Source organism: Tyto alba, unplaced genomic scaffold (genome assembly GCF_018691265.1).
Source record: "Tyto alba isolate M040663 unplaced genomic scaffold, T.alba_DEE_v4.0 Super-Scaffold_1000006, whole genome shotgun sequence".
In the NCBI taxonomy this organism is placed as follows: Eukaryota; Metazoa; Chordata; class Aves; order Strigiformes; family Tytonidae; genus Tyto; species Tyto alba.
The window spans coordinates 24,652,744-24,677,464 of NW_024881272.1; the positions used below are offsets into that span (position 1 = coordinate 24,652,744).

A 24,721-nucleotide genomic window follows, 5' to 3' on the forward strand; every position below is an offset into this window, starting at 1 on the left:
CCGGAGGGGGCGGGGGGGGTGCAGGCGGGATGGTGGGGGAGGAAGTTTTCGGGGTGCATCGGGGACCCACAGCCCCCACCTGCAGTACCCCCTGGAGCGCAGCGCCCAGCACACAGTGTCATGCTGCTCCCCCCACCCAGTTCCAGCACTGGACACAAACAGGACCTGGGGCAGGATGGCACCCTTCAATTTTATTGACTCCGGTGTCCCCAGAGCAGGTGGCTCCCGTAGCATGGGGGTGCCTGGGGGGGGCTTCATTCATCCCAGGGTTCCTTGTCGGTGTCTATGGACATGCAGTTGTACACGGCGTACCGCAGCAGCTCCTCGCAGGCCTTGGCGCTGTCGGGGAGGGGGGGGAATGACGCTGGGTCACGGCGGTGACACGCACCTAGAGCCTCATGCTTCCCTCCCTGCACCCACCCGGCCATCCCCTGGGCGGGACCTGGGGACCCTGGGAGGGACCCCAATGCCAGCCTCAGGGAGGGGGGAATGTCCCTGTCCCCAGCTCGACTCACGAGGAATAGTTGGGCAAGAAGAAGGTGCTGGAGCACGTGGACGCCTGTGGCATCAGGTCCAATGCGTCCAAGCTTGGCAGAAAGGAGAGAGAGTCAGACCCAGCACCGTGCAGGGACCTTGCACCGCACAGGGGCCCCAGGCTGAGCAGGATGGACTCACTTTGACCTTTCTGGGTAGACAGAGATCTGAACTGGGAGGCGGCTCCGGCCAGTGACGAACTTGAGGAAGCGGCTGAGATCCTCTGAGGGGAAGGACAGGGCTTGAGTCCCAGGGGCAGGGACAGGACCATGCCAGTTGCTGCCATCGCAGCACGGTCTGCCCTTACAGAAGCATCCCGGGAGCACGGGGCAAAGCCAAGGAATGCTCTCAGCATCCTGGAAAGGGCCAGGCAGGACAATTCCCAGGGAAGCACCCGGTGAGCATCCCGGGGGTGCAGGGCAGTGGGTACCCCGTCCCCTGGCCCACCCCACCACACATGAAGAGAGGGGAAAGGCTTAGGGTCGCTCACTGCTGGTGAAGTTGTTCAGTGCCTCCAAGAAGTTCTGGATACGGGTGTCATTGGAGGGAAAGTCCTCAAACGTGACTGTAATGAAGAATGCACAACAGCTTTACTAGAAACTCACAGAAAAGCAAATTAACGTGAGACACATCCATCCTGCCCTTCTGTGAGAGCCCAGAGTGGAGGCAGGAGAGGAGGATTCCCTCTGCCCTCAGTGAGCCCCTGAGAGCCCCCAGCACCCCTCAGTGGGGCCAGCACCCTGCACAAAGGTGGGTGGTGAAATGGGGGTTCTGGTTTCCAGGGTGGCCATTTGTCTCTGCCCGTAGCAGCTGATGGACCAGAGTGGGGATCGGTGGGATTTACAGCTAAACCTGAAGCATCCAGGGTCCCTCTGGCTTATCTTTCCCCAGGCTCCTGGGCACTCCTATGACCAGAGACTCAGCATGGGGCAGGATGCATGTGCAGGACAAACATCATCAAGGGGAGCCCTTGCCCACACAGGGGGCTGGGAGCAACTTTGGGCTGGCCCTGGCACTTACTGAACCTCCGCAGTTCAGCCACCGTGATCTCAGGGTCCCCGCAGATCTTCTTCTCCAGCTGCTGCCAGGTGAGCAGGTCCAGCACAGGCTGGGGCACCACACGGAGCAGCCCAGCACGCATGGCTGCAATCTTTGGGGGGACATAGGTGGGGCCCAACATCACTGTGGTGGGTCTGAGCCCAGGGCAGCCACCCAAGGCACCAGAAGCAGGAACCACAGGACTGCAGGACCCCAAAGGGGGTCCCGGGTGCTCATAGACATCCTGGGCATGGGATGCACAGAGGAACCACCCAGATGGAGCTGGTTTTGGGGACACATTTTCACAGCCACCAACCTCACAGGTACCGAGAGGGTCTGCCACAGGAGCAGGGTCCCCTTGGAACCAAACCGACCCTGGGGGACAGCATTACCTGCTCCTTGCTCTCCTCCAGCCGAGCCTTCTGCACCAGGCGGATGAACTCCTTGCGGTCCTCGTAGCGCACCACCGTGCTGCTGCCATTGGGGATCAGCTGCACCACGCGCTGGTCACTCAGCACCGTCGTGTAGGTCAGCTCTCTGCCAAACATGAACTCGAAGGCTTCCCTGTCCACCCCCTCCAGCACCTCCAGCAGATTCACCTGCAGCCCCAGTGGGCGAAAGCCATCACAACAGAGCCGGAGCAGCCACAGGAGTGCACGGCACTGCCCTGCCAGCCCCCAGACCTGCTCACCAGCTCTGAGTCCACGGCGGCAAAGTCCTTGCTCCAGCTGACCTCCTCCCCTGCCAACTGCTTCCACACCAGTGCCGGCAAAGCCAAGATCTGCCAGAGGGATTGGAGACACACGTCCTCCCTATACCCCTCCTTCACCTGAGGGCAGCCCCTCTACCCGAGACCCAGTGGCCCCTGTCAAGCCCCCTCACCAGCCAGGAAGGCTCTGCAGTGCTCACCAGAAACTCCTTGCTCCTCAGGGCTGCTCCCATCAGCTGCCCAATCCACTCATACTTGGGGAAGTCCTTGCAGGAGGGGTTGGGGACGTACATGTCCCTGGTGTCACTGCTGCTGTTACCCTGCGGGAGAGAGGCTTAGGATTCACAGACGTAGATGCAACCAGCCTAGCATGGTCCGTCCTGCAGCCTCCCTCTCCATTACACCCCTCTTCCAGCTTCTCCTGACCTTCACACCCCTCCAGGAGACTTCCACCACCCAATTACAAGCACACCCTCCCCAGCCCTGCAAGCGTTAAGATAGGACTAACACCCCAAAATCCCCCAGGCTCTGCTGACTGTCCCCCCAGGGCCAGAACAGGCAGACAGCGGGATGTCAAACCTGGTTGGAGGTGCGCACGAAGAAGGGCAGGGGCACGGGGACATCACCCGAGCTGGGACACAGCTCCTCCGACACATCTGACAGGCTGTCCCGAAAGCCACCACCTGCAGTGGGGGAAGAGGCTGGTTATGCCTGACACGCCAGAACCAGATGCTGAGCCACAGGATCTGGCCAAGCTGCCCCCCTCCCTGGGGCAGGGGCAGGGGCAGTGCTGGTGGGCTGGGAGAGATGCAGGGATCACCGCACGTGTGCAGAGCGGGGCTTCCAGGACAGCGTGGGCACCCCACCACAGCAGGTGACCCCCCCGAGCTGTACCCCAACACGAGAAAGCCCAGGGGAGAGACGTAGGGCAGGAGGGGAGAGCTCTCACCATTGTCGATGATGCCCTCAGTGATGAACTCGCACTCCCACCACTGGCTGTAGCTCAGGGGCCACCTGCGGGGAAGCAACTGCCCCATGCAGCACCTGGCATCCCCCCGGCACCCCACGCCGGGGAGATGACACCCCACAAATGCGATGCTGAAGACCTACCTGTAGTCCAGGGGCTGATTGTTCTTGGAAGATCTGAGGCCTTCGTACAGCTGGAGAGGAGCAGAGCAGAAAGGGGATGAGACGCAGCAGGGGCAAGAGATGCTGAACTGGCCGGTACCTGGCCCGGGGGATGGCGTTGCCATACCTGTGTGAAGACGGTGTTCCTGTAGCTGGGGTCCAGCGCGGGGTTGGCACGGTGTTCCCGGGCCAGGTGCCGGTTGATGAACAGCTTTGGCAGGGTGTGAGGGGCGGTGCTCTCCGAGGATTGGAGACAGTGGATGATGAGGGCTGTGCCCTGCTTGGACAGCAGCAGGAATGGCTTCATGCTCTAGCAAGGGGAGAACAGGAATGGTTAGAGGCCTGATCCTGCCACCACGTGCCCTCTTTCTACCTCCACAAGCACAGCCCTTGGAGTTGTGGGGGATGCTCAGCTCCTCCATCCCTCCAGCAATGCCCAGCATAGCAGTTCTCAGGATGCGCCCTGGGCTGGTCTGTCCCCATCAGACCAAGGGGGACACGCCACAGCCCCCAGCAAAACCAGTCGAGCCTGTGACAAGATGGGCACCATCCCAGGGGAGCCCGGCAAACACTCACTCTGAGCTCATTGAAGGGGCCAATGCTGTCCTCGGAGAGAGGGATCAGGTAATGCAGGACACTGTCCAGGATCTGGACGAACCTGGAGACCAGAGAGGAGCGGTGTGAGGATGAGAGGGGGTTGGCAGACATGTGGAGCCCAATACGTCCGTGGCGTTCCACCACAGACAGCCCCAGGCACACACCGAGCCTGAGCCCCACGCTCCCTGCACATGGGTCTCCTCCAGCCCACAGAGGGACACCAGCACACCAAGGGGAGCACCCAACAACCACCCTCTGGCCAAGCACTTTTTGTTTTTTCCCCAAGAAAAAGCTGAAGACAAGGGCAGCCCAGCCCACGCCACAGCACTGCAGCTGAATCGCTGCAGAGGGTCTCTCTGTGGGGCTGGTGCTGAAGCCAGCAGGCAGCGAAGTGGGGGATTCCACAGGATGCAGGTGCTCCTCGCCCCATGCTGCCACCCACCACGCTCCCACCACACGCCCCAGACACTGGAAGCAGCCACGTTTGGATGGGGACCAGCAAACTGTAGTCCCTGCCACACACGGGAAAAGAGCTGGGAGACTTTAAGCAAGACATGTGCAACCCCCTGCTAGAGGCCAGGGCATGGTTCTCCTCAGGGCCCAGGCTTGCTGCGGAGATGGTGCTGTCCCCGTGCCATACCTCTGAATGAGCACAGCCCGCCGGTACAGCACGTCAGTGTCCACCCCTTTCAGGAGAGGGTAGCGCACCAGCCGGGCTGGCTGAAACATGTCAGCATTGAGGATCAGGTCCCACTCCCAGAAAGACTTGATCTTAATCCCTCGCAGGCGGACATTGTACCCTTGGTCTGCCAAGAAAGGTCAGCGATGCTGCATGCACGGCTGCAGCTGTGTGTCTGGCATGGCTCAGGTGCTGCAGTGGGGGCCAAGGACCCCTCAGTGCCTGCAGCATCCCAAATGAAGCTCAATCCCCCAGTCTGGCAGTGCAGGCTCACCCCGGCACTCCAGGATGCGGATTTCCAGCACCGGCAAGTGGGTCTTCATGTCACGGAGGATGCAGACATCCTGGTAGCTGTTCCTGCACACAGCACGGAGGGAGATGGCAGAGCCAAGAGGCACAGACACCGGTGAGGCAGCCGGAAAGGCACAGGCCACTCCAGCTCCCCAGCCAAAGATACACCTCTACCAATAGCGAAAGCCCTCTCTGCCTCACCAGGGCTGTGGCAGGAGGGGACCAAGCAGATAGAAGGGGTTGTCAGAGGCACAGAGACATCCTGCAGAAGGTGGAAACCACAACCAAAGAGCCAAAAAAGAGCATAAATTCAAAGCAGAAAGGCAAAATGGCCAAGAATGTGTTGATGTTCCCAGGCGTCCCAGCACATCTTGCAGTGGCACAACCAGCCTTCAAGCCAAACTGGTCACACAAGGGTCATGTTTTTTGAAGGAAACAGGGATTTGGGGAGATGAGCAATTTGGCAAGTGGTTCACTTGTGTTTCCAAAGCCTTTGGCAAGGTCCCAGCAAAGACCCACAGGTGTGTGGGGAAAGCCCACTGCGACTGCCCAGACGCAGTGAGGAGTTGGCTTCTGCCACTGGGAGGGGGACCTTAGTGGTCTTGTGGGTGCTTCTTCAAAGACAAATCTCACTGCTTAGCCAAAAAAAAAGGCAAACAGGCAAGTTTTGGGGAAGGAGGAGGAGGAGATCGCACCCCTGTGTAAATCCCTGCCTGCCTTGAGAAAGGTGCTGCAGAGCCAGGGTGAAGAGGGAGAGGTGAAGCACTCCAGGACTTCTTGGCTACAGCATGGCAGAGTTGCTCAGAAAGGTGATGGCAGCAGCACGTGCCCCCAGAGGCGAGGAGGAGGAGGCAGAAAGATCCCCGAAGTCACCAGGCAGGAGGAAGCATGCTGCAGCCTGGTTGCCACAGCACAGATGAGGAGCAGGAGCGGAGATGAAGGCTCTCAGCTAGCACATGGAGACAGGGGACCACCGCGCTTGTGGGAACAGATGTAGCCTGCACCCAGGGAGCCCCGACCCATGGAGAGCCACCGTCACCGCCAGGTCACTCAGGACCCATCCCAGCCCTTTCCTCAGCATCTGCTCAGGATTCAGAGTTTGGCCCAGACTAGACCCAGGCCGCTCCTTGCTCCTTACTCACTCGTTAATTAGGACGGTTCTCAGGTGCTGCAGCCTGTTGGGTGCCCCCCCGTACACAGCTACCCGCCTGGGTATATAGGAACTGGCCTGCCCATCCAGCATCAGCCACAGCCTCCTAGGGATGAGAAGGGCAAGGGGCAGCATTGTCCTCCTCTCCTGAGCTGCCTGGACACAGAGATGCCCCCAGGGATGTTCCAGGTCTGGGGACAAGGCTGTGTCCTCCTGGGGTGCATCTGGTGGCAGCTGCCCCCCACGTCAACCCCAAGTCCCCAGCTGCAGCAGGGGAAAAGCTGTGTTCAGGGGGAAGATAGTGCTTTGTCCCACACCCTGCCCATCCCTGGCACAGCAGTGGGCAGGGAGGGGACACCCCCCTGAGGTCTCACTTGACAATGGTGCCTTTCTTCATGTTGAGCCGCACCCAGTGCTGCCCTGGGGGCCCATTGCTCTCCCAGAAGGTGTATGTCTGGTTGTCGGTCAGATGGGCTGCTCCAAAGTCCTCCTGCAAGAGTGCAGCGAGCAGAGGGAGGGGGCTGAGCATCCATGGGCACATCATGGCCACCCCTGGGACGGGTCCCTTGGGGCCAGAGGAGGTCAGGACCGGGCCACCCCCTCAGTTCTCTAGGCTGTGGGTGGATAGTGGCTCCTGCACAGAGCAAGCTGGGCACAGCCCGGACCTCTCGCAGTGCCCCAGCGACACAAACGGGTTTTGCTCCAGATGCCCAACTCCCAGTGGCTTCGCTAGAGCAGCAAAACCCCTCCACCATCCCCTGTCCCTCACGGAGGGAACAGCCACTGCCAGCTGCCCCTCCCCACAGCCACGGCGATGCTCATGTGTCTCACACTGATTTTAGGCTGCAGAGGAGCCCAACTACACACCATCTGCGAGGAGACCTCGACACTGTTGAGGTGCTCCTTGGTGCAGTCCCCGTACTGCAGCTCTCTCTCGCTGTGATCGTACAGAAAGCGCCCCAGCTCCATGTCCCGCTCGTAGCTCCAGCCCGGGGGCACAGACCTGCAGGAGGGCTCCGTGTTAACGGGACAGGGAGACCAGGCTGCGCCCCAGACCTGCCCACCAGCACTGTGCAGGTGCCCCAGCTCGGATTGGCTGCAGCATCTCACAGTCACCACATTGGGATGGCGCTGGGCATCTGTCCCAGCCGCAGGCAGACGGCACAGCATATCTCACCACCACCACGTCAGGTTTTTATGGCCGCCCCAGCCCAGTGGGAATAGCACAGTGCAGTTGCTCCGATGCTCCATGGAGCAAAGGCCATCTTTACTTGAGCAGCATTGAACAGTATCAATGTAAAAAGGCATCTCATGGCACTCATCCTCCCCACTCCCAACCCTGAAACCCGTCCTGACCCTGCAGGTATGTCCAGGCCCCAGCCAGCCACCCCTCAGGGAGCTGCAGTACTGCTCTAGGAGATACACTCATACCGAAATTTCTGCACCGCAGCCTCATCCTGCTCTAAGAGTCTGGGCTTCTCTCCCAGCCGTATGGAGTAGGTCAGGTCCACTACTTGTTCCCAGCTGGAGCAGCATCGATGGAGGAGTCACACAAGGGAAAAAAGGAGTCGGTGCTTAGTGTGTCCAAGCGTTACTGCCTTAGCCTGGAGTGGTAGGGGCTGGGGGTGACATCCAGGGGCTGCAGGAACAGCTACAGGAGGGATGAGAGCGTCCCTGCACCCGGGTGCAGACTGGGGCAGAGCAGAGGAATCTAGCCCTGCACATGGCCTTCCATCACGAAAATCATGTACGAGCTCTCATCACTGCATTACCTCTGTGACATTGCTCAGCCCGCACCTGAGCGACTCAGCAACCCCCCTGGCACCATCTTTATCCTGTGCGGGTGCTGCCACCAGCAGCCTCATCCTGCGAGGCTGAGCGGATGAGTGGCGGGAGCTGGGGGGCTGTGCTGGACGTGCCCAAGGGATTTGGGATGCCCGGGTCACACGTCCTCTGTGGGTACCGGCCACATGTGCCTCCCGCCCGGCCCCTATCCGGGGTGCAGCCGGCTGGGGCCGTACCTGCCCGCAGGTTTATAATCAACCCCAAGCGTTTGGTGCTGCCACTGGATCTTCTCCACGGAGTCGACCGGGACCAACTTATCTCCTCCCTCTCCAAACCTCTGCGCCAGGATCCAGCCCTCGGCCAGCCCATGGCTCTTGGTGTACTCCTCCAGCTGCTCCTGAAAGCACATCCCGGCTCGTCACCGCCGTCGGGACCCGCCGTTTCCCCGGGCGGTTCCCGGCCGTTACCTTGCTGAGCTTGACCCAGAGCCCGGCGCCGTTGCAGTACTCCTCGCCGGTGGCGCGGAGGCAGCCGCCCTTCCGCACCTCGATGGTGGCCCTCGCCGCCCGCTTGCCGCCCCGCGCCGGCCCCGGGCTGTCCCAGACGCTGAGCAGGCTCCGGGCGGCGGCGGCGGCGGCGGCGGCGGCGGCGGCGGCGGGGTCCTTGCAGATCTTGTACTGCACCTCCCGCGGCACGTAGCAGAGCGCGGCGGGCAGCGCCCGGGCGCGGCGGAAGCACTCGCTGCACTGCAGCAGGAACCGCAGCCGGCCCAGCACCTGGTGCGGCGCTTCCCCGCCCGCCCGCATCGCCTTTACCGGGCCACCGGCTCTCCCCGGCGGGACCGCTCCCGCCGCGCCCCGGCCGCCGTGCGGGCTTGCCTCCCGGCGGTGCCCGCCTCCACCTGCGCCCGGCCCGGCCCTCGGGGGCCGCCCCGCCGCGGGCAGCCCTTGCTCCCGGGGCTGCCACCTCCTCCCCCCGGGCGGGCGCCGCTCCGCCCGTGCTCCCCGAAACGCCCCAGCCCTCCCCGGCCCCACTTCCCCAGCGGGGTGCTGGGTGTGGGGCGGCCGCCATCCCCCCCCCCCCCCCCCCTTCCTTTGCCAAGATGCGCCCGTGTTACACCCACCCCGGCCCCTCGGTCCCCGGCAGGAGTTGACCCGCATCCCCTCACCCCGTGGCTCAGGACTCAGCTCCCTCCTGGCCTCCAAGGTCCTTGTCCCTGTCTGCATCCCTACAAGCAGAGAGGGGGGGCCCTGTGGGGTCAGAGCTACATCTCCGGCCTTGACAGGGCAAAAGGGGGGAGCAAGCATCCTAGTAGAGGGAGAGCCAGCTCCTGGCTGGCTGGGGGACATATTCCCGCTCCAGGCAGGCCTGCAGCAGGCAGGGAGGCTCTGACCATCCGCTGGGGAGGACGACAGGTTTCCCCACTCAGGATCAGCTTTATCCTCAGGCAGCAGTGGCATCCTGGCAGCAGGAGGCAGGCCGTGACATCCAGGAGCACCCAACCACCCCAGAACACTGGCAGGGCGTCACCCCACGTCATATTTGCCTGTTACATACCACAGTGAGGTGGTGGCAGAGAGCAACTCAGCTCCACCCCACGCTACCTGAATTATCTCCAGGCTGGGCCCAAAGAACTGGGTTTAGGGATGAGGAAATAGCCAAACTGGCAGAGCTCAAAGGTCCCCACACCCTTCCAGCACCTGCCTGCTCTCCTGGCAGGTCAGAGTCCAGCTCCATCCCCGTCCGCAAAGTCACACTGCAAAGAGAGGTGCAACAGCTCTCACGCCTGCAGCGTTATCTGCTGAACAGGCGTGACTGCTGCAGCGATGGACGTCGGCCTCGCCAGGAGCAAAGTGCCCTGAACCGTGGTGAGAGAGATGCAAACTTCTGCCTCGCTCCTAACTGCAGCCACCACACCCGGGAGGGTCTTGTGCCCTCCCTCCACAGCCACGTCACCCCCTAAAACTGGTTGCAGAGCTGCTGCAAAGAGTTGAGCCAGTTAATCTGCCGAGCCATCTCCACGACACCACTTTGTGTGAAAAGGGTAGCATGGGGCCAATTTCTGCTTCACCTCCAGCCGCCTCTCAGGACACCAGTCTCTATCGCTGTTTAACCCAACAGAAGGATGCAGGAGCCCCAGGCAGACCAGACAAGTCATCAGGAAGGCCAGGAGTAGTTAGTTCGTTCACTTTATTTCAGATCCTACATGAGGTAGGGACAGACAGATCCTGTCAACCTATTTATAGCTTGTCATACTCCAGGGTATTAGTGGAATAACAAGAACGGCTAGACTACACCTTTGTTATTAATCACCTGAAGCTATTCTATGACAATTCAGCAAGCTGAAGTCAGGAGAGAGCGAGTGGTTACACGGAGCCGTCAGGGCATCAGTCCCTCCCCCAGCTCATCCCTACCCCCCCATAAAGGCACAGCTCTGACACACAGCTGTGTCCTCTCTGCAGCACAGGGGCACCAGCACCTTCCTCACACTAGCACTGGCTTGAAAATAGATCACAACCGACTTGAGACTGGGTGATGGGGTGGGAACACGCAGCCTCTGGTTCCGGGTACCCAGGAGGGCTCCCTCCCCCCAGGCCACGTGCAGCAGGAGGCTTAGGCAGGGGCATTTGATTTGTGTCTTGTCAAATATGGTAGGAGACAGCTCCTCCCGGCAGCTTTGGAGATCAGAGCAGAAGGAACATGACCCAGCACTGAAATAACATCTACTTTGGGCCCCTGAGATTGGCCAGAGCTGAGCCAGGCTGACCTTTTCTACAATTCGCTGGGTTGTCATAGCAGAAATTCAGTTTGTGATTGGCTTTAAAACACCACAGATGAAACAGAGAACCATGCAGAGGAGATCCAGGCAGGTTACCAGCTCCCCCTTGCCAGCTCACCTTTGCACAGCAAACTCAACAGCATGAGCTGTGGGTTATCTTGGTGTCCTTGCTCAGCTCATCTTTGTCCAGACCCTCTTCTGACCATGCACTAAAAGATCTCAGCTGAGACCTCACTACAGCGACGGGCTCTTCCTGCAAGTGGAAGGGCTTTCACAGCTCTACACCCTGGTATATCACCACAGCAGCAGCTTTCTCCGACATGTATATGGTCATAACACAAAATGGAGAGTAAAACAATGGCATATATGGTAAAACAATGTTTTTCTCAATAGGCTTGTAGTGGTTTAACCCAGACCATCCTGGTTGAGCTCCCAACTGCAGCCTTCCTGCTAGGGCCAGGGTCCTGTTACTATAAGTATTTTATTTTTAAAATAGAAATCCCTGTCACCAGCTAGATCCTTACCTCAGAGCTCCAGTACTCACACCAGAGCTCCAGCAAGCCCTCGTGCAGCATTCTTTCCAGTGGTAAGAAATAAACCCAAGGATGTGAGAGGTCAGGGGCCAAAAGATTTTGCTGGGAGAAAGAGTACAAAAATGTGGGAAAAGCTGGGGTTGGTAATTTCAGTCACCAAGTCCTTCAGGTTAGGGAGGACCTAGACCTGAAGCCAGCAGAGCAAGACTTAGAGATCAGATTGCTCAGGGCTGTAAGACAAGTCTTAAGCATCTCCAAGGATGGAGGTGCCACAATGCTTCTAGGGAAGGATCCCACCACTTCAGCCAGGCTCTGCTCTCAGCACCCTGCACAGCAGCTCTCCCCTCATCACAGAGGGCTGGGACTGTGTACAGGGGGGACAAGAGGGAAGAGAGGTGCCCAAGCATCTCATCCCTCAGTGAGAAACCTGAGCTGCTCTGGGTACCTCCACAATTACCTCAGTTACCCTTCATTAGCTGCAGTTCCTTCCACCAAGGCCAGGGGAGTCAGTGGTCACCTGTTGGAGATGTCTCAGCCAGAGGTGCCTGTTCCCCTGCAGCTGGTCACCCCAAGCAGCTCCAGGTGGCTCTTAGTTTGCCCACTGCCACTGGTGACATCATCTCACACTCCACCAGACCAGGGCTATTTTATCCATCCCGCCCCAAGTGACTCATCAACCAACTGTCCCCTGCCTGGCAATAAAGCACCAGAGAGGAGTCATTTTTTCTTGCTACTTCTAGTTCTGCTCAGTAAATAATGTGACCTCCTGCTGATCTTCCTTAGAGACAAATGGGCAAGGTTGGAAAAAACAGGATCAATTCCACCCAAATGTCAGTGGCCACAAAGGATCTAGGATGTCTCATTTCAAATCCCAGCTCGATGCTGAAGACTCCTTCACCAACAAGGGCCAAGCCAGCAGATCAAAGTCCTTTCACTAGCTTGCTCATGCCCATTTAAAACAGACACCCTAGGAAGTGACTCAGCCACCAGCATGGAAAGGTATCACACTGGCTCTGCTCCTGTCCACACTGGTTGTTGAAATCAGTCACAAACCCACAGAGCTCAATTCTGAGATAACTCTAGAATTTACAGAAAATCTCCTCCAGCAGACATGACTTCACACCCACCCAGCCAAGCACAGAAGGTTCTGCTGCAGGCAAGGGCTGCCAGAAACAGCTTCCCTGCTCACTCTATACTCCTTCTCACTGTGATGTGGGAGATAGCAGCACACGCTCTGTCCTGGTCCTACATCCTGTTTAGTACAAATCCCCTCATCAGGTCTATAAATACAGCAGTTTCAAAGGAAACTGGTGAAGGGAAAGACTTTGTACAACTGGAAGTGATTTCTGGATGACCGACTCCTTCAACAGAGGAGAAAAAGGCATCAAGAGTTAAGACAGGATAAATCCTTACTCACAGCATTAGCCCCACTGACTCAGTAGCTCTTAGTAGTGGTGGTCCAACAGGCCACACAGGATGAAGATGGAGCTGGGGGTATAAAAGTGGACCAACATCTGGTAGCTCACAGTGCTAGGCAACGACTAGGGAAGATCAAGGAACACTTCCAATGGTCTTGAAGTTGTAAAGGTTTCATCGCCTGCTCCTTGCTCACACCCTGCATGTCCATCTGCTCACGGAGCTCCAACCCTCTGTAGCCACAGTCTCTCCACACCCCTGGGGCAAAGGCTTTCCCTGTCCACCTGAAACTTCCACCTACCTCCCCACAGTAGAGGGAAGCAGAGCCTGGAACTGCTGTGCCTGCTCCTGCTATAACCCCTGCTGTCTGGAATAAAAGCTTGGCCCTGCCTGCACACCTCCATGAAAACTAGAACAGATTAGTTGTAATACTGGCTTTTGGGGAAAACCAAGGCTCTTTAGAGCCTGGGAGAACAGCTGCTAGGCCACCAGCATGCTGGATGCAAAAGTGAAGGTTACAGAGCAGAAGGGAAGCAGACAGCTCCCCCCGCCTGTAGGGGAGCAGCTCCCCCCGCAGTCGCTGCTGTGCAAGGGGTGCAGGGAACCATGGATGGTCACAGGAACTGGGATTTTGTGTGATGTAAAAGCATGGGAGCCCTTTCCTGACAGCACCCACAGTCCTGCTGTGCAGGTCTGTCATGACACCTGGTGGCCAGAGGCACCCCTGCAGCACCTGGCACCATCCTGCCCCATTTCTTCTTAAACCTCGATGAATGATCTCATTTCCACTGACCTGGGATGACAGCTGGAACAAGGCAAGGGAATGTGGTCAGGACACTCAGGCTAGGACACACTGAGCATCTCTGAGCACCCCCGTGGTCTCAGCAGCAGCTCACAGTTCTCTGTCCTGTGCTGTAACCTGCCGTGCAGCTTTGTGGCCCTACCCCACTGCTGTTTGCAGCAGAGTGCAGCCTGGGAGGAGCAAAAAGTTGTGGAGCTGCCAAGAGGGACAAATGAAGAAGAAACTCATTACAAAAGCCTATCAGACCTTTCTGATGTATGAGGGCAGGGCCAGCGTTTCATTATTGCGATCACATTTACACTCCAAGCTAGCTCCCACTCTGCTGAAGACCGAAACCTCCAGATCCAAAGAGGTGTTGGTTACCACTGCTGGGAGCCAGGCTTCACACCTGTATGTTTATTATATATACACACATCCTGGGGGGACAAGGACGCTCTTCCCACTGCACCATTTTGTCAAAGGATTGTCCATGCTCCTCGGTCAGGCTGTAACATCACTCCTCCCACGGACTCATATCTGTGTCAATGGCCACGCAGTTATAGGCAGCGTAGCGCAACTTCTCTTCACATACCTTGGCTCTAGGGATAGCAGGAGCCAGGGGGGCAAAAGAAAAAAAAAAAAAAAAAGAAAGAGAAAAAAAGACAAGGAGTTGTTGCCATTTCTGCATTTGCCAGCTAAGAGGACAAGATGCTTTCTGAAATGGAGATTATGCTTCACCAACTGCTCACAGGGAGAATCACGGCAGCCACATGGTACAGGCAGGGGGACATAAGTGTGACAAAGCAATGGGGCCCTACAGGTCAGCATCGAGGTTAAGAAGAGAGCCCAAACACACAGAGCCCCAGATGTAGAGAAGCACCAAAACTTACGTGGCATAGTTGGGCAAGAAGAGGGTGCTGGAGCAGGTGGATGACTCTGGCAAAGCATCTGTCGTCTCAGAGCTTGGGGAAAAGGTGACAAACTGGTCAGAAACAGCAGGCCAGTAAGGCAGGGAAGACCAGATCACACATCCCTTTGGCTTGGGATCTGTCAGCCTTTGAAGTCTACAGAAGAATGGACTCACCCCATCTTGTCTGGATAGATGTAGATCCGTGCTGGAAGGCGGCTTCTGCCAGTGACAAATCTGAGGAAGCGGCTGCGATCCTCTGTGAAGGAAAAGCAAAGACATGAGCAGACCCTGGAGTGATGTGGAGTACAGCCACCTCCAGGTATTATCCCCAGTGCTGGCAATCAGTTCCACCAGCCCAGCTGCTTGCTCTCCTTGGCTCCCATCTGTTCCCCAGGCAGCAAGGAGGGTGGTTCCACCCTCCCAGTTCCCAGCCAGCAGGCAAGGGCTGTCATGGCACAAGATACGCAGGGACAGAGCAAATCACTCACCATTGGTGAAGTTGTTGAGTGCTTCCCAGAAGTACTGAACGCGGGTGTCCAGTGGCTCAAAGTCCTCAAACCGGGCTGTCAGAAAGGATATAGAAAAAGAGCTTGTTAGAAATCCAAGCTCCTCATGGATAATTTAGAGCAGGGCCTCCCCTGCTCACCACCCACAGCTCCTCTGCCAGTGCAGGAAGAAACCTCCTGGTGCCTGCAGGGCGTAAGCTCATAGACCCAAGGTGCAAGGGACACATGCAGTCAGGCCCCTCCCAGAAAGCACATCCAGATCCACATCTCAGCTCCACAGAAGCTCAGGTACTGGCAGCCTAGGGATGCCCCAGCCTCTCCTCCAAGGCCCAGCATGGAGACAAGGGACACCCCTGTCCCCATCAGCAGCCAGTTAAAGGCAGGAAGTATACAGGCCCACATTCTCACTGTAATAAAGGCTAATATCGCTCTCCCACACCCCTCCTTGTCCTAGCATGGGATGATCTTGTTTTCAGGGAGTTTCTGTGGAGCCCTTCACTTACTGAGCTTCTTGAGGGCATCAACTGTGACTTCAGGGTCTCCACAGACTTTTTTTTCCAGCTCCTGCCAGGTGAGGAGGTCAAGAACAGCTTGGGGCACCACCTTTAGCAGCCCAGCCTGCATGGCCATGATCTGAAAAGGAGACAGGGCAGGTAAGCAGCATGTCTTGCCCATTTCCCTGGCTTGTGGTTGAGCCCAGCAACTCAACAGGATGCAAACCATGTGACTGCTCAGCAAATGCTCCAAGGAATCCGAAGAAGGGAACAGGATCCCACAGAGATGCATCCCAATTCATTCAGGAAACCTGTGTCAGCACTGGGAATAAACCCTGTGTCTCTCATACTACTACAAGCCACTTTGCTTCTCAACAACAACCCAGGCTCCAGGACCCCACCAAAAAGGACTGCCTATTATTGTGCTAATGAGCAGAGACACCAACCACGATGCATTTCACCAGGAAGAGACGAGGTGGGTACATCTCCGGGAACTCAATAACCACTGATGATACAGGACAGCATTACCTGCTCCTTGCTCTCCTCCAGCCGAGCCTTCTGCACCAGGCGGATGAACTCCTTGCGGTCCTCGTAGCGCACCACCGTGCTGCTGCCATTGGGGATCAGCTCCACCATGCACTGGTCACTCAGCACCGTCGTGTAGGTCAGCTCATTCCCAAATTTGAACTCAAAGGTGTCTTTGTCCATGACTTCCATCACCTCCAGAAGCTTCACCTGCCCAGGCCCCAGATGAGTGTTAGAGAGATGCCCAATGGGCAGTGGTGTGCCCGAGCCCCCACCTCCTCCCTTCTCAGGCAAGGGCTGGAGTTACTGCGACAGCAGCACAGCGTGGGATATACTGCCCTACAGCTGTCTGGCAGGCCCTGGGGCATTGCATCCTTGAAGCAATAGGATGCATTAAATGCTAAGTGTGCCCTTTTTGTGTGTGTTTCTTTGACACATCACAGGAAGAAGCAAGTACAAGAGGACAGGAACACAAATCACCACCTTGCTGAGTGCCACAAGGAATAGCATAGGCACAGCCTCCCAGTCCCTCTCACCAGTACAGAGTCCACAGCAGGGAAGTCTTTGCTCCAGCTGACCTCCTCCCCTGTTAATTGTTTCCATACGAAGCCAGGAAGAGCCAGGACCTGAAGGAGAACAGGGATTTTGCTGAGTCTGTGTGAAAGGAGTCATCCCCCGAGATGGAGATACGGCTCAACAGTGCGGATACAAAGGAACTTCCCTGCTCCCTGTGTCCACATGCAGAGCTCATCATAGCTGAGCAGAGACCAGACACCCTCTCACAAGCTCCCAGCAGCATCTCCCAAAACTCAGGCTGTGAGCTCTCCTAACCCCTTGGCCCCAAATCCTGCCAAACACCTTTTGTCCCAGTGTGTGACCACAGAGCCCTCCCACACTCCTGTCGGACAGGCTGTCTAAGGGTCTAAGGGGTTTGCCCTTTGCACCAAACCTCCACACAGGGACAGGGTTGAAATCTTACCAGAAACTCCTTGCCCCTCAGAGCTGCTCCCATGATCTGCCCGATCCACTCATACTTTGGGAAGTCTTTACAGGAAGGGTTGGGGACGTACATGTCCCTGGCTTCTCCAGTGCCGTTACCCTACAGAAGTGAGAGGCAAAACTCCAAGTCATGATCTCAGCACACCATGAAGTGCCACAAACTTGGTACCTGCAGTGCCTCTCAGGAGTGGGCTAAACACCCCATCCTCCTTGGAAGTATTCCTAGTGACAGACAAGTATCCAGGCACTTGTCAGCATATCATAAAATGAGATGCCACAAAGCAATCTACCCAACTCTTCACGAGGAAAAGCTTCAGATCAGTGAAAGTAGGTAGGTCCCTGGCATGCAGGGGGACAGGGACAGCACTGCACTGCCAGGCACAGAAAGATCTGCCTCAAATACCCCAACCCACAGCACCTGGTTGGACGTGCGGACAAAGAAGGGCAGAGGCACGGGGGTGTCTGCTGAGCTGGGACACAGCTCCTCCGACATGTCCGCCAGACTGTCCCGAAAACCACCACCTGCAACCCCAAAAGAAGGGCATTTTTAGTGATGTGAACTCCCCACGTGCTGACCCTCACAGTTATGGAGCAAAGATGAGGAATTCTGGTCCAACCTGGCCCAGAGCTGAGCAGAAGACTCCTGCCAGAGCCTTAGGGCACCAGAGAAAATAAGGCAGGAGAAATAACATCCCTGCCTGGCCTGTGGAGGACAGCCAGAGGGAGCACTGGCACTGTCAAAGCTGCTGTTAGTGACTAATGGTGGTCTGGTCCCCATCCCAGCAAGCAGCGCTCCTTATCTGGGACGTGGCCAGTGGTGCAGGACACTGCAACTTGCCTTCCCTCTCTCCTTCTTGGGCAAACACTGGGAGCAAACAAGAGCCCTTAGAGCAAGAGTTACCCCATCAACCCCCAGCTTTGCTCCAAAGGAGCCCTTGATTAACACAGCTCCTACCTTGGTCGATGATGCCCTCTGCGATGAATTTGCACTCCCACCACTGGTCATAACGCAATGGCCACCTGCAGAGAACCAGGCACTCCCTGAGGTGCTGCTCAAAGCCAAGGAGATGTTGGGGAGGCAGCAGGCACAGCAGGAACACTGTGGGACTAGGGTGGACCAGCCTGTGCTTAGGACAGGACAAGATCTCAATCTCCAGAGACAGATGCATCCTCAGGAGGGAGATGACACCTTGGGGAACAGGCCCTGAAACCATGGCTGAGCTGGCTCCTGCCCTAGCAAGCCCTCTCCAGAGCACAGGACACACACAGGCTTCCCAAACACCCTGCTGTGACAGAGAACATGTCATGCAGTGCTGGGAGCTCCTCTCCCACCCCCAAACACCTCTTACCTATAATCTAGAGGCTTTTCGAACTTGTCTGAGGGTTTCAGGCCTTCATAAACCTGTAACAAGCAGAGAAGATCAAGGCTGGTATCCCCCTTCCAGAAGAACCAGTGACAGGTAAAGGCAGGAAATTGGAAGAAATCTGGTTTGCCCTAAACTTTTAAATACTATCCAGAGATGATCTCTAAATGGTCTAGGAGCCCTTCATTTTTGTTAGGGGAACATAAATTACAGTGCTAACCACTGTATGGAGCTTTCTGGCCTTGGAGGTACATTGAACACATATCAAACCTCGCAGCAGTCTGGGCTGTTTGTGTGCACACAGAGCAATAGATCTTTTAGAGGTTGCAGGAGGATGACAACAGGAAGATCTGCATTGCTGTAAGACCACAATCATAGAATGGTTTGGGTTGCAAGGGACTTTAAAGATCATCCAGTTCCAACCCCGCTGTGATGGCCAGGGACACCTTCCACTAGAGATAAGGCTGCTCAGAGCCCTGTCCAACCTGGCCTTGAACACTTCCAGGGAGGGGGCAGTCACAGTTTCTCCAGGTATCTGGGCAACCTATTGCAGTGTCTCACTACCCTCACAGTAAAGAATTTCTTGTTTATATCTAATTTACATCTATCCTCTTTCAGTTACCCCTTATGCTATCACTATAGTCCCTGAAAAAGAGTAAGTACATTAAGTACTTTAAGTACTGGAAAACTGATATAAGGTCTCCCTGGAGCCTTCTCTTCTCCAAGCTGAACAACCCCAACCTTCTCGTCCCCTGATCATCTTTGTGGCCCCTCTCTGGACTTGCTCCAACAGGTCTATGTCCTTCTTATATTGAGGGCCCCAGAGTTGAACAAAGTACTCCAGGTGGGGTCTCATGAGGGTGGAGCAGAGGGGGAGAATCACCTCCCTCGACCTGCTAGCCACAATACAGGACTGTATGCAGCTGCATTACTGCTGTCACACAAGAATTCTTTGCTGCACTTTTAGTCTAATGAGATTGTTATGCTCTGCATTAGCAACATGCCACAGAGAACATCCAAGATAGAGACTTTAACTCAGAGACCCCAAATCCCTCCAAGGTGTTATACCTGGATATGGGATCATCAGCACATGTAATTGTAGAGACTGTGAGTCACGTGAAGAGGCCTTGAGGACTTCAGGTATCTCCAGCTCCAATTGTCCCTTCCACCCACCTCTGTGTGGTTCATTTTGCTTTTGGGATGCCCTGCTTTCCCCAGAGCAGCGGGAACCCTTCCAGGAGGGCCAGTACCTGGGTGAAGACAGCATTCTTGCAGCTGGGGTCCAGGGCAGGGTTGTCTCGGTGCTCCATAGCCAGGCGTCGGTTAATATAGAGCCGCGGCATGAAATTGGGCTTGCTGGTCTCTGAGTCCTTCAGACATTGGGTAATGAGAGCTGTGCGCCTCTTGGACAGCAGCAAGAACTGCTTGATATGCTGCCAACAGGTATACGTCCAAAATGTGAGAAGTGCCTAGTGTCCAAAACGTCACCTACTTCTTACTGAAGTCACTGCCCTGCCAGGTCTCTCCCCTTCCCAGGGCCACTGCCTTCCACACACAGACACATTCTCCTTGACAACATTTGTTCCACTCTGCCTCTGAAAGATTTTGCTTTCTGGCTTAAGGGAGATACCAAGCCCAGTCCTCTCTCCATCAGTTGTCATCTGATGCTCACACTCCAGCATTACTGAGATTCTCCTTCACCCTCACTCTCACCAAAACATTGGTCTTATTGTCCCTCTTATTTGTAATCAAAGCAAGCTCCTCTAGACAAACAAGAATCCTCAAATTCTTTGAGTCTTATGTTGAGCCAGCACAGGAATTACAGTACTTTCTGACACCAGGCCTAGAAACACACAGAATGGGGCTACCCCAACGATGTCCAGCACGTATTCTGGGGGAGGATGTAAGGGAAACAGACAACTGGAGGGACGAACTCAGTCTTATAAAAAAGATGAAAATCAAACGCTTATTAAAGCCAGAAGAAGTTACTGGTAAAAGCCTTGCTGTTTGGACACAGCCAACTCAAAGCTGCTGGCAGCAAGTGCAGGAACAGAGTGTCCTGGGCTGAGATCTCAGAGGAGATGTGTGTCCAGCTCACATGCCCAGTGCTGCTAAGTCCAAGTCCTTTTGAGGGTGAAGTGCTCTGGTTTGATTCTACTTGATACCCCACACTACATATTTCCACATCAGCATTTTAGCAGGAATCTAGCCTCTAAACAGTATTACCTTTCACAGCTTTAATGAACTGAGCTTGGCCAGGTATTTCCCTTGAGCTGCTTTAAAGGCAACAAGCACTGACTGCCTCCCTTGCCACAGCCCAAGCACAATCAACCTGCCAGGCTGAGACCCCACAGGACACAGAGGGAATTGCTCACCTTGAGTTTGCTGAATGTGCCAACAGTGTGGTCCCAGGCTGGCACCAAGTGATGCAGGACACTGTCCAGAAGCTTGATGAACCTAAAATCCCAAAGAAGAAGGTATTGTGACACAGGAGGGACAGGGATCTGCACAAGCCGATTCCAGACCAGACACCCCTGGACACAAGCAGAAAAATAGCAACGGGTCCAAACCCAACCCAGCATGGTCTTTTACATCGCAGACCCCTTGGAATTAAATTCCCACTCCCTGGGCAGTGCAGGGACCTTGCACCCCCCTTGCAAGCGACTCTGCATGCCCCTGCCCCACACACTGCACAGATACACTGCGCTTGCAACACACAAGACGCTACAAACTTGAGCTGCAAAATTCCTCTGAAAGTGTAGCAGAGTTACCACAGATTGTTCCCAAATAACTGCTATTTTCTCCAGGGCACAGGATGCCTGTCCCAAGGGGAGTCACACAGATCTACAGCTTCCAGCCATACTGGTGCTGGAGATGTCATCAAGCCCTACAGACAACATCACTCCACTTACCTGCCCCCCTCCATACAGTACCTTTGAATGAGCACAGCCCGTCGGTACAGCAGGTCAGGGTCTGTCCCTTCTAGGCGAGGGTAGCGCACTAAATTGGGCAGCTGGAACATGTCAGCACTGAGCCCCAAGTCCCTCTGTCGGGAGGATTTGATTTTGATGCCTCGGAGGCGAACATCAATCCCATCATCTACCAAGGAAGACCATGGATGATATGCTAAGATCATGAGAAAGAAAACCTTCCAGCACAGGAAGTCTATAAGGAAAAGCAGTAGAAATGTGACCACCTCCACCAGCTCTGGGGCTCAGCCCTGAGAGCCTGAAATACCTATGTGAAGCAGCAGCGGGGCATTTACAGAAGAAAAAAAAAATAGTAACTGAAGGCAGAGGAAGCTAGGGTGAAAGCTGAGAGCTTGCAAACCTCCAGGTCTCCCTGCAGTTTCCCGTGGTTCTTCTGCATCTTGTCTGAAATAGCCCGCAGGGCCATGAATTACAAGCCACGAGAACAAACCCTTAACGTGCAGTATCTTACAGGTGCATTATGGATGTGGCCATAACCCCCAGCCCTACCTCTGCACTCCACAATCCGGATCTCGATGACAGGCAGGTGTGTCGTCATGTCCTCAAGGACGCACACATCCCCAATGTAGCTCCTGCAAATACAGCACAGATGAAGGCTGCAGAGCTGTTCCCTTGCCTGTGCTGCCAAAATCCACTTGGCCACTTGTAAGGGGAGAGGGTTTGCATTATTTAAAATGGGAGCCTGTGGCAGGAACCCAAACCCAGTTGCCTACAACATGGCTTATGCCAAATGCCTGAACCTGCTGGTGCCTCAGGTCCAGGCGACATGATCCCGAAGGGTCCCACAATCGGATCAGGAGAGCCCTGATGATTGTGCCATCTGCTGTTGTAGGCAGAGTGAACCTGCAGCTCAGAGATGGAAAATGCCTGTCCCAAGGCTGTGAGCCTCTTAAACCAGGCTGGTGCTGGCACGACTACTTAGGGTTGGGGTGTCCAGCACCTCTGGCCCCTGCAAGGGCCATGCTACCCTCTCCATCTACTCACTCATCGATGCCAACATCATTCAGTTTCTTCAGATTGTCCCCCTCGCCTCCATACACAGCAACGCGCTTGGGCATGAAGTTCTCATCTGTGGTATCCACCGTCAGCAGGAGCTTTCTGCAAAGGGAAGCATGAAATGACGAGAAGGAACCTGTACCTGAACACCCATTGCTGCTTCCCCTCATTGCCTGGTCACACTTGTTATCAAGCACATGCAGCTAGTGCTGGGATCCCCAGGTACCTGTGACAATGGTAGGACCCCTTCAAGCCCAGAACCAGAGCAAGGGCCAAGGGGCAGGGAGCACAGGGCAAAATTGGGCCATGATGGACTCATGCAGAGAGCGGGGCCTGCAGGGCTCGCCCCAGTAGCAAGCCAGCACACAGGGGAAATGTGCCTCACTTGACAATGGTGCCTTTCTTCATGTTGAGCCGCACCCAGTGCTGGCCCTGGGACCCGTCACTCTCCCAGTACGTGTCGGCGTGGCTGTCAGTCAAGCATGACACATTGAAGTCCTCCTGGAAGAGGGCAGTGAATGAAAGGAAGATCAGACAGAGGTAGGATTAACTTCCCCTTAGTGGTTACTCTCGTCATGAATCTTGGAGCCAGAGGGAGTCAAACTGGCCTGTTCCCTTTGCTGGTCTGGGGGTGGACACAGGGAGTACAGAATACACAGGACACTGCAGCTGACCCTCCAAGGTGCTCTGGAGTCATACACAGAGTACAGAATATCAAACCCTCACTAAAATCAGCTTAGCAGCTAATATTAGCATTCGCTTCTCGGATCACAGACCCTCCAGGAGCCACATTACACAATATGCTGCATGACGCGCCCCAGGGTTCTCTCCCACATCCTCAAACACAGCCCAGCCCAGAGCAGCACATGGCACAGCAGGGCTGATGCAGCCTTGTCCCGTTAACCCACCGTGTAGGATGAGACATCGATGCTGTCCACATACTGCTTGACACTGCCCAAGTTCTCATCCTCTTTCCCAATGTGATCATAGAGGAAATGCACCAGGTCTTCATCACATTCGTAAGTCCATGTTGGGGGCACAAACCTACCAGGAAAAAGGGATTAATGGTTCTGGAGAGTCAGGGGCAGTCAGGCTAACAGGTCACAGACTGCAGGTCGATGTCCTGCTTGCCTTGGTCTTGCCCTGTTTTGTGCTTTGTGCAGACTTATCTAGGACAAGACTGTGCTAAGGAGAGCTGTTCTCCCCTTCTCGCCCTGGTCTGAGCAGCCAGGGAGAGACCGCGGCTCGCACCCAACCACTGCAGAAGCTGGGAAACTGCTCGTACCGAAGCTTCTCTACTGCGGCCTCATCCTGCTCCATGGGCTTGGGCTTCGCTCCGAGGCGCAGGGAGTATGTCAGATCCACCACCTGCTCCCATCTGAAACAACCCAGAGAAGCGGGGAATGAGAAAACCCCAGGGGAAAGAAGGAGCTGGTAGTCGAGGAGTAGCTGGAAGAGGAAGATCTGGGTGTAAAGCCCCACCACACCTCATACTCCACCACCCCCAGCCTCAGCTTTTCCTTTCCAACCATCTCTACTTCTTCCAGTCCACAGCCCGCTAGGCAGGTGACAAGCGGAGTGAAGGAGCCAAACCCAGTTAACTCCACATCTGGCATCCCTGTTGCCTCACTTCCATGGAAGAAGGGGCCAAGTGGGCTGGGGCTCCTCAGTCCAGGGCTGGAACGGCAGAGGGGCATCATGCCGAGACCCCAGGCAGTCGGGCCTGGGTGAACGGGGGGGCATGAACCTCCCTGCTCTCCACCGGGCAAGGAGGAGCTGGGGAAGCCAGAGCCGGCGGCCCCGCACCTGATGACGGGTTTATAGTCCACCCCAAAGAGCTGCTGCTGCCGCTGGATCCGCTCCGTGGACTCCACCGGCACCAGCCGGTCCCCGCCGTCGGCGTGCTTGCACACCAGCACCCAGCCTTCCTCCAGCTCGCAGCCGCTCCGGTACTCCTCCAGCTGCTCCTGCGGGGGACAGGCGGCTCCCGTGAGGGCACGGACAGGCCCCTCCGCGGGCAGCGCAGGCCGCGGCGGCCTCCCGGCCCCGCCGTTACCTTGCTGAGCTTGACCCAGAGCCCGGCGCCGTTGCAGTACTCCTCGCCGGTGGCGCGGAGGCAGCCGCCCTTCCGCACCTCGATGGTGGCCCTCGCCGCCCGCTTGCCGCCCCGCGCCGGCCCCGGGCTGTCCCAGACGCTGAGCAGGCTCCGGGCGGCGGCGGCGGCGGCGGCGGCGGCGGCGGGGTCCTTGCAGATCTTGTACTGCACCTCCCGCGGCACGTAGCAGAGCGCGGCGGGCAGCGCCCGGGCGCGGCGGAAGCACTCGCTGCACTGCAGCAGGAACCGCAGCCGGCCCAGCACCTGGTGCGGCGCTTCCCCGCCCGCTCGCATCGCCTTTACCGGGCACCGTGTACAAGAGGAGAGCAACCGAGCCCCACACCGGCCGGGTCGCTACTCGCAGGTTTACGGCAAACCCCGCCCGCCGGCGAGGCAAGATGGCGGCGCCCGGTGGGGCGGAC

At 56.5% G+C, this 24,721-nt stretch overlaps 2 protein-coding genes across 5 annotated transcripts; both read right to left on the bottom strand.

Moving 5' to 3' along the window:
* Positions 1 to 172: 172 nt before the first annotated feature.
* LOC104366286 (E3 ubiquitin-protein ligase HECTD3-like) lies at positions 173 to 8,793 on the bottom strand. 4 transcript variants are annotated; one of them, XM_033000857.2, is made up of 21 exons: positions 8,379 to 8,793; positions 8,148 to 8,308; positions 7,558 to 7,650; positions 6,994 to 7,129; positions 6,501 to 6,616; positions 6,119 to 6,232; positions 4,960 to 5,042; positions 4,647 to 4,812; positions 3,986 to 4,067; positions 3,537 to 3,719; positions 3,392 to 3,441; positions 3,231 to 3,295; positions 2,861 to 2,964; positions 2,482 to 2,601; positions 2,264 to 2,353; positions 1,965 to 2,171; positions 1,555 to 1,684; positions 1,025 to 1,099; positions 676 to 757; positions 516 to 587; positions 173 to 339 (listed from the first exon to the last, which is right to left on the bottom strand). In XM_033000857.2, exons 1-21 carry the CDS (start codon positions 8,715 to 8,717, stop codon positions 255 to 257), a joined length of 2,553 nt encoding a protein of 850 aa, XP_032856748.2. In that variant the 5' UTR covers positions 8,718 to 8,793; the 3' UTR covers positions 173 to 254. The 4 variants fall into 4 exon arrangements, with proteins under 4 accessions (XP_032856748.2, XP_032856750.2, XP_032856752.2 ...); XM_033000859.2 differs by lacking the exon at positions 6,119 to 6,232; XM_033000860.2 differs by lacking the exons at positions 173 to 339; positions 516 to 587; positions 1,555 to 1,684.
* A 1,291-nt stretch (positions 8,794 to 10,084) lies between these two features.
* On the bottom strand, positions 10,085 to 24,720 carry LOC104366353 (E3 ubiquitin-protein ligase HECTD3). Its single transcript, XM_042786369.1, has 21 exons — positions 24,261 to 24,720; positions 24,011 to 24,171; positions 23,490 to 23,582; positions 23,113 to 23,248; positions 22,590 to 22,705; positions 22,193 to 22,306; positions 21,698 to 21,780; positions 21,152 to 21,317; positions 20,594 to 20,675; positions 19,469 to 19,651; positions 18,204 to 18,256; positions 17,810 to 17,874; positions 17,273 to 17,376; positions 16,835 to 16,954; positions 16,392 to 16,481; positions 15,859 to 16,065; positions 15,340 to 15,469; positions 14,819 to 14,893; positions 14,505 to 14,586; positions 14,311 to 14,382; positions 10,085 to 14,019 (listed from the first exon to the last, which is right to left on the bottom strand). Exons 1-21 carry the CDS (start codon positions 24,591 to 24,593, stop codon positions 13,935 to 13,937), a joined length of 2,550 nt encoding a protein of 849 aa, XP_042642303.1. The 5' UTR covers positions 24,594 to 24,720; the 3' UTR covers positions 10,085 to 13,934.
* Position 24,721: the final 1 nt, after the last annotated feature.